Consider the following 8900-nt stretch of genomic DNA (forward strand, 5'->3'; position numbering starts at 1 on the left):
ACCAAGCGAATTGGCCTGCAGTGCGAAGCCGCCGAAGACGAAGATCTGTCCGAGGAGGAAGGTCTCACCCTGGACTGTATCGCTATCGATGATCGTAGGAGCCATCGAGCCTGACGGCGACGACACAGAGGAACTCTCAATGAAAGCACCAATGTCGGTGTCAAAACCGGCGGATCTCGGGTAGGGGGTCCGGAACTGTGCGTCTAGGCCGGATGGTAACAGGAGACAAGGGACACGAAGTTTTACCTAGGTTCGGGCCCTCTCGATGGAGGTAAAACCCTACGTCCTGCTTGATTAATATTGATGATATGGGTAGTACAAGAGTAGATCTACCACGAGATCGAGGAGGCTAAACCCTAGAAGCTAGCCTATGGTATGATTGTTGATGTGTATGTTGTCCTACGGACTAAAACCCTCCGGTTTATATAGACACCGGAGAGGGTTAGGGTTACACAAAGTCGGTTACAATGGTAGGAGATCTTCATATCCGTATCGCCAAGCTTGCCTTCCACGCAAAGGAAAGTCCCTTCCGGACACGGGACGGAGTCTTCAATCCTGTATCTTCATAGTCCAGGAGTCCGGCTGAAGGTATAGTCCGGCTATCCGAACACCCTCTAATCCAGGACTCCCTCAGTCCTCATTAGCATTCCAATCTGGACCTCAACTCTCGGTAGACTTCTCAAACACCATTGTAATCATGTGCATGAGGTATCCCCTCACCATGCATACCAAGACAAAGCAGGACATAGGGTATTACACTTTGGAGGCACGAACCTGGGTAAGTAGTGTATGCAGACTCCATTCCGGTACTTCTGGTCTCGTCATGAACCCTACCGAGGGATCTGACAGGAATCGCTCCTTCAGCGGTGATGGCCTTCCTCTTGGTTGTGTGGGCAGTGAGAGGGGGGCAACAGGTGGCTCGGGCACGATCTCTATCCCTGACGGAGGCGGTGCCCCGATCTGGCTCCGGAGTTCAGTGCTCGCCGCACTTGTCCTGAAGACCTAGTGACGTGGGGGAGTTGTTGAGCGAAAGCTCTATGCTTTCTCGCTGACGACGGCAATGCCCGCGGGCACCATTATCTCCTTGAAGACATCGTCGTGGTACTCCTCTTCGTGTCCGGGTTCCGGGTGAAAACCCCTGTCTGCTGTGGCTCAGCAACGGCGACGCTTGGCACCGTTTTCCCTCCTGGGGGCATTGTTGTGGAGCCTAGGTGGTTTAGGGCTTAGCATGGTGTTGCTCTCAGTTCCTCCTGTAATCTATTTCGGTAGCGTAGTCGCGCGCGTCCTGTGTGATCCAGTTTTCCTGGGATCGACGTTGTTTGAGGGTCACCCCATTTCCTTGCATTGTTCGGCCGTGTACTATGTTTGGTTGTTGCTTTTATTATATATAAAGCGGAGTGAAAGTCTATTTCGAGATAGAAAAAAGAGACCATATCATTGTTTGAAAGCAACGTGTGTGGATGACTTTATCATGTGGGCTCTTACCCAACTGTCAGGGAAAGTGCGCTAGACCCAGTCGCCGACAGGGTTTCTCCTGCCTCTCGCCGGCGCTGGCGCCGGTCTGCCTCGTCTCTGTGGCCTTAGGGTCGTGGAGACGTGGTGGATCCCGACCCTTGTTGGCGGGAAGGCTTTGTTTTTTATGCTTTTTCTGAGTTTTGTTAGGATTTGTGTCCTGCTCAGAGCTTTCTGAAGATGAAATAAGGTTCTCCCCGTCTACCCTCCGTCTCGGTGGTGCTTCTAGCGTCATCGTAGGGCATATGGAGGTTTATCTCCAACGGATCTTGCGGGATTCGTTCGGCGTTTGTCTTCGGCGAATTCACGTGGATTCGATCTTTGTTCGTGTGTCTACATGTTGGATCCTTCTGATCTAAACTTCTTTTCGATGGTGGCGGTTGCTGTTCTGGTGCGTTGACCTTATAGGGCCTTAGTATGACGACTTCCCGACTGTCTACTACAACAAGTTTTGTCCGGCTCCAGTGAAGGAGGAGCAATGACGATGGCGCACCTGCGACTCGATTTAGTGCTTGTAGTCGTCGCTAGGTGGTATACGCATCTGGATGTAATTTTTATTATTTTTAATATTATTTTTAAGGGTTATTTCTAACACTATTTGTACGATCATTATTAATGATGAATAGATTGGAAGTGAAAAAAAAACATACACAAGAAAGATAAACGTTTTTAAGATGGAAGGGGAGTGCGTCCGCCGGACCACCACCTACCAAGTCACCAAACTATCCATGCACCGAATAAACGGTGGACAAAGATTGTTCCACACGTTGTTGGTCCTGGCCAAAAAAACAAACAAACAAATAAAAAAGATGTCGACCGAGCATCCTAAGCTGGGACTGGACTCGGGCGAGTGGGCACATGACGGTGCCGCCGCGGTGGGGTCCGTCCACCCCGGGCCAGGCCGTGGCAGCGGCAGCAGCAGCGGGCAGGAGGAGCGACCGACCGTCAGGACGACCGCGCATTGAATGCGGCCCGCGGCTTGCTGCCCACTCCCCCCACCACTTTTCCCTTTTGCGTTTCCACCCCCGGCTTCCCCTTGGTCTCACCAGCCAGCCCCGCTTCTTGGCGCCTACGCGACGTCACCACGCGCTGTCCGAGCCACGACACCCCCCACCCCAAGCGAGAGAGAGGGAGTGAGTGAGTCCCACTCACGCAGAAAAGGCCACACGACGCGAGCGTAGTACGGGACGAGCGGGGGCTGCGACTGCAAGGGAGGGAGAGGGAAGGGGGAGAAGAGGAGTCCGGAGGAAGCAACACCCAAGAGCGAGAGAGATTTTGCTTCGCTTTCGCCCCTGCTCGAGCCGTCCTCTGCTCGCGCGGCAGCCGGGCGAGCGCGGTCCGGCCCGATCCCCGCCCGATCGCCGCGGCGGGAGGAGCATTCGGGGAGCTGCTCGATGATGGAGTCGTACGCCGCGTCCCCCAAGGACGGCGGCGCCGAGGGCGGCCGCGCCGACGCTGCCACTGGCCTGGAAGGTACGGCGCTCAATTCCGGCCCCGATGTGCGCAATTTCGGGCCGGCTGTTTCTGCGCGTGTGTTTTGGGAAAGGAGGGGTTTGTGTGTCCTTTGCTTGCTAGGGTTTTGGATCTTCGATGCTGCCTGATCCGTACGAATGTCGCTGCGTGCCGCGGCCTTTTGTGTTCTCGCAGAGTCGATGTGGAGGCTGGGGCTGGCCGGCGGAGAGGAGGCCGCCGGGGAGGGGCTGCCGGAGCGCCCGGGCGAGGCCAACTGCGTCTACTACCTCCGCACGGGGGCCTGCGGCTACGGGGAGACCTGCCGCTACAACCACCCTCGCGATCGCGCCGCCGCGGTGAGCCGGACCGCTTCTCTTCTCCCGATTTTATTTCCCCCATCATGCTCTGCTTCACTTCAGTCTAGTTTTGGGACTTGCTACTTACGACTCGCCAGTCCCTGATAATGACCGACAGGTTCAATTACAGCTGGTTGGTGCGGAGGGGAGCTTCCGGCTCAAGCCTCTTGCTGTGATTGAATCGAATTGATTCTAGTTATGGTTTAGGAGCCTGTCACGAGCCCATGGAAGTGAAACTTGATTGTGCAGTCGTCGGTTGCTGTCGTTGATTATGTGATTGACTCGTTCTATAATAAGCCTTCTTGTCTTAGTCTCGCGGTTGATGTTGATAATTCGAAGGCCCACTTTCTGCTTACGCTGCCACTTGCTTATGATATAGGCCTGATCAGTCACTCGGTCATATGGTCATTTTTCTATTAGGATTATTTTTACCTTGCAGCACAAGTAGATAGCCGTGTTCACATGTTTCCAGTGAGTTGTTGTACAAGTGAGAACTTTATATAGAGTATACTACCTATTCAAGGAGCTTGAATTGAAGGTATAAACATGTTTTGTGCTCTGTTTTTTTAGTTTGATGGAGGGACAAGGACCGCACGCACAGTGGAGTACCCAGAACGCCCAGGTCAGCCACCGTGTGAGGTAATGAAACTAGTCCTCTTCTTGCCAATAGTCGAAAACTCGCTCACTCAGTGATATGAAATTGTATGGAATAGAAGATCTTTCCTTTAGAAGCTGGTACTTGCTATTTCAGTCATCACATATGCGTTTTTTATATCAGTGTTTCATATTTTTTTTGCAGTACTACATGAAGAATGGGACTTGTAAGTTTGGCTCTAATTGCAAGTATAATCATCCCAGAGAAGGCGGTTCTGTACAACCAGTTGTCTTAAATTCCTGTGGTTACCCTCTGCGTCTGGTGGGACTGTTTGTTCAATCCAAATTTTGATCTAGTCTTGGCCCTTCTTTTTCCAATATCTAATGAAGATTCTTTTCGTGATGCAGGGTGAGAAAGAGTGTTCCTACTATATCAAAACTGGCCATTGCAAATTTGGATCAACATGTAAATTTCATCACCCAGAAGGGCCAGAACATGGTGTTGTTTCAGAGACACCAAACATGTATCCACCAGTGCAACAACTGCCTGTCTCTTCCCCTCTTCCATACCCACCTCTAGCCAGTTGGCAATTGGGGAGACCTTCTGTTCTGCCAGGATCATTTTTCCCGGGCTCTTATCCTCCAATGATGCACCCATCTGCAGTCATGCCAATGCAGGGATGGAACCCTTACATGGTAAGTTTCTAATACTGTATTCCTTCTCATTTTGAACTTTGTGCTACAAATAGTAGATCATCGAGCAAGGGTGTTTTATATGAAATGAATCTTTTAATCTGGACCAAAGTATTAAGAAAATAAATTTGGAAGGTCTCTTATTAATGATACAACGTTTACTGTCTAATTTCACAAACTCACAATGTAGCAGGAGCATTGTGTTGTAACAGAAGATTAAAAAAATGACCCAAAATATCATTTTGTACTTATGTGTTATGAAGATTGTGATGCATTGTCAGAAAAAGAAAATACTGAACTGCCCTGATGACTTTATTCTCTTTTATTTTCTTATTAGCCACCTATCAACCAAGTCGCGTCAGCTGGGGGACAGCAAACTGTTCAGGCAGGACCATTGTATGGCTTATCACACCAAGGGCCTCCATCTGCAGTTGCTTATGGCAGTAATTATGCATCGTTGTCTTCTTCAACATGGCCTTCAAGTGACAAACAAGAAGTTGTCTTTCCAGAGCGGCCTGGGCAGCCTGAATGCCACCACTACATGAAGACAGGGACCTGTAAATTTGGATCCACATGTAAATACAATCATCCTCAATACCTGAGTACACCTAGGTCCAACTATATGCTGAGCCCTCTAGGTCTTCCAATTCGGCCGGTGAGTAGCTCTTATACGCCAGTCTGATTTTTTTGCATTGAAGTACTATGTTATCTTAAAATGGAAGTTAAACCAAAAGCATACCACTGAATCATCATTTTGATGTTGTCCTTGATCAGATTGACATCACATCTTATTGTTCTGATACTGCAAAGTTGATAAGTGAAGTTTCATTTACTCGTGTAGTTTAGTCTAATTGCAAATTGCATAGTTAGGGAAGTAGTGATCATTCAGTTTTCCAGTCATTACAGGTTTTGAGTGTTACTGTTGGACTTGAAAGTAGTGCAGCTAGGTGGTATTCTGTCATAGAGGAATTATTGGTGAATGCTATGATTTTGGATCAAACATCGATCAAGTAGCCATACTTTAAAGAGCGGATTCCATTGCTTTAGTTCATCAGCAAATACACCTTCCATATACTCTGTAGAACTGTTGAAAGTTCTGCCATGTAATTGCACCTTCAAGTCTGATTTTAGCCCATTGTATAGTCGACTAGAATGTGAAGCAAAGCCAACTATATAAAATTTACTTTTTTTAAGTCCGTAGCAGAACATGTGCATGCAAGAGGGTCTATTCTGCGTCCATTGACCTTCTCTTCTAGTTTTTGTATATCCAAGAATATTATGTGTAGGACAGTGTTTTGTGAATCATCAATCAAATGTAGATCGATGTTCATATTATTTAGGTAGGAGGCATACGAGTTTTGACCTTGTGGTACTTATTTGATTCTTCTTAAATTCAGTGTCCAGTGTAGATTGTGTTTAGTGCAAGTTTAACGGTTTCTTTGCACCAACGCAGAAAATAATGATGGCAAAGGGTAGGGAAGAAACTTCTGAGCATTGGAAAATAATAAGATAGGATACTTGCTGCATGCAGGATTCTTGCTGCATTGCATGCTTTTGGAAACCACTCTTCTGGGTTTTTGCATAACTAATGCCTTCTGTTTATTGCTCACTAGCTTGACCAGGTGCTCGTGCTTTAAATGGCTCTGCATCTGTGTAAATTTGACACACAAAGTTTAAAATTGCGAACATATATCTTATGATGAAATCTCTTAATTCTTCCTTCCTCAAAAAAAAAAAAAATCTCGTAATTCTTTGAAGATGGAGGCTTTTATTAATGGAACATACAACACATCCATGATTGTGTTTTCACTGTGTTTATCCAATACTATATTTTTTGCTGGTGGGTACTTCCTTGGGACAATCTCGTGTATGTGTACCATTTCTTCCTTTACATATTTGCAAAACGAAACTACCTCTGACTTGGTCGCAAGTATCTTGATTCTTGACGAACTTAGGGATGGATGTTTGTTCTTGGCATACTGAAGCCCTTTGAGCCACCGCATTAGCCTAAAATACTAACTCGTATAACATCACTCGTAAAATTTGTCAAAATTAGCGACAATTAATATGGATCGGAGGGAGTAGAAAGTTTGTACTGGAGTACCTTGTCCTATCTATGATTCCCTGTTAATAAGGAAAACCTTTCTTTTGCTTCCACTGGAGTTCATAGAAAAATCCCGGAAGTGCAGGTTACTGGGAGGTTATTTCCATATCTGATCAACAGTTGACAGACATCCTTTGGTGTGATGTGTTAGCACCTATCAGTATCGATTTTTTTTTTGTCTTAGCCGCAATGGTTATGAATTTAATTGTGTTAACTTTGATTTCTTGCACATCGCAATATGTTCGTCCAAACTTATCTGGGAAAGCACACTTCTCATAAATGTAATGTTCCTGTAGTAGTTCATTTTGGCTGCAAGTTATAAAATGCATAGTAGAATTTAATCTGTTATTGAATTCCTTGTGACAACATGAAAATACACAAGATAATCTGATAAATGGCACTGCACATTGCATATTTTTTTTTAGTTTTGCATATAGAGCAAAATTATGATCAAGTTTCCTTTAATTTGCAGGGTGCCCAGCCATGTCTGTACTATTCACAGCATGGGTTTTGCAAATTTGGTCCCGGATGCAAATTTGATCACCCACTGGGTGCTCTAAGCTACAGCCCTTCAGCATCATCGCTTGGTGACGTGCCTATTGCTCCATATCCTCTCAGTCTCCCTGTTGCTCCTATGGCCCCATCTCCATTATCTTCTGGTCTGCGGCCAGATTACATTCTGGCCAAGGACTCTTCAGCAAATCAGCCAGCGTCACCTGGAACTACATTTGGAAATGCTGGGCAGTTGTCAAAAATTTATGCTCCACACATGCTTCTCCGTCCTCCAACTTCTGCAACCGGTGCCACTGTCACCATCCATGGTGGAGAGTTCTGATCCCATTCCTGGGATGAAAATGGATGTTCAGAAAGCTTCTCAAGATGTTTATTTTGGCGTAGATGAGATGAGATCTCGGCTCGTTTTTGCTCAGATTCGGTTCTACAGCAAATCTGTTTCCACTTCCCCTCTCAGCATCTTCACCCTGAATTCCCACCCAATGTGAATATGGCTGGAGCTGACATAGACAACGACGGCCAAGGTGGCAGTCTTTGCCATCTGAATAAATGCATAGATGGGGAGTGGCAAGCTCGTACCCTGCCATTTTTCTGTTCATTGCTGAATTGGAAGAGGGAGAATCCTGAAATCCACTTAACTGGTGCCCATTCTATCGGTACATAATTATCGAAGGAGGCCACAAGATGCATCATTACAGGGAGGTTTTGTACCTGAAGGCTATTGGGTTCGGCAATCTTGCCCAAATCTTTGCTCATTTAACCATCTCATATGTGTTATGCAACTACGAGTCTACAACTTCTGTAATATGTTATATGTATATTTATAATGCGAACATAAGAACGTCGTAATGGAACACTTGAACCCTCAATGGAATCATCTGCAGCTAAGTCAGCTCAGTTGCTTAATTGTTCATCAGTATAAGTTTGAATCTGTCAGTAGGTAACACCAGTTGTGTGGCTCATTTTGTTCTTGCTGTGAATTTGTTCGCTAAGTTCTCATTTAGACAAGTCCCCACGAGCTCAGCAAGTTCGTTTACTGAGCCAAACAAAACAACGTGTAGAAGCTGCGGTCACTGCTTACCAGGAAAGTATCAGGTGCTGAGATGCTCCCATATTTTTTTTTCTTGTTGAATGTTCATGAGAGGCAAAAACGACAAAATTGACCTGTGGGCGAAATCAATTCACAAACTGAATTGTTTTTTGTTTTTTTTAAATCGCTCAACTGTGACGAAATCGATTCACAAACTGGATTGCTTTTTAAAAAATTTCGCTCAACTGACCCTTTTGTGTAGCGCCTGACAGCCAGGCGTTCTATAGTGTAGTGACTAACTCTCAGGCGCTGCACGTCTGACCAGCATGGCACAGTTGGGTCCCGCACCGAGCGGTGCAACGCCTTCGAGTTAGGCGCCAGACAAGTAATGTGCAGTGCCTTAGAGTTGGGCGTCACATATGTAATGTGCAGCGCTTAGCTAGACATGTAATGTGCAGTGCCTTGGAGCTGGGCGCCACACATGTAATGTACAGCGCCTAGCTCTTAGGCGCTGCACATTCTATTAGTAGTTGGTAGGCTGGCCTCCCTCTCTCACGCCCCTCCCACACACCCCCAACTCCCCCTCCCCCTCCCCAACTCGTGATTGCCCCTCTCTCCCTCTCTAGGCGCTGCACATTATATTAGT

General features: G+C 46.7%; 1 protein-coding gene across 1 annotated transcript; it reads left to right on the plus strand.

Moving 5' to 3' along the window:
• The first annotated feature begins 2672 nt into the window (after positions 1–2672).
• On the plus strand, positions 2673–8137 carry LOC119267900 (zinc finger CCCH domain-containing protein 5-like). The gene is made up of 7 exons (XM_037549351.1): positions 2673–2985; positions 3160–3320; positions 3891–3959; positions 4120–4236; positions 4323–4610; positions 4945–5262; positions 7184–8137. The coding sequence occupies exons 1-7, from the start codon at positions 2907–2909 to the stop codon at positions 7544–7546; spliced, it is 1395 nt and encodes a 464-aa protein (XP_037405248.1). The 5' UTR covers positions 2673–2906; the 3' UTR covers positions 7547–8137.
• Positions 8138–8900: the final 763 nt, after the last annotated feature.

The sequence above is a fragment of the Triticum dicoccoides genome, chromosome 3A (genome assembly GCF_002162155.2).
Source record: "Triticum dicoccoides isolate Atlit2015 ecotype Zavitan chromosome 3A, WEW_v2.0, whole genome shotgun sequence".
NCBI lineage: Eukaryota > Viridiplantae > Streptophyta > Magnoliopsida > Poales > Poaceae > Triticum > Triticum dicoccoides.

Bases quoted from the DNA above. Each gene is read 5' to 3' on its own strand.
- LOC119267900 (XM_037549351.1), top strand. From the start codon at position 2,907: ATGATGGAGTCGTACGCCGCGTCCCCCAAGGACGGCGGCGCCGAGGGC. The intron at 2,986-3,159 runs GTACGGCGCTCA...GTGTTCTCGCAG, and splicing joins CGCTGCCACTGGCCTGGAAG to AGTCGATGTGGAGGCTGGGG. The intron at 4,611-4,944 runs GTAAGTTTCTAA...TTTTCTTATTAG, and splicing joins AGGGATGGAACCCTTACATG to CCACCTATCAACCAAGTCGC.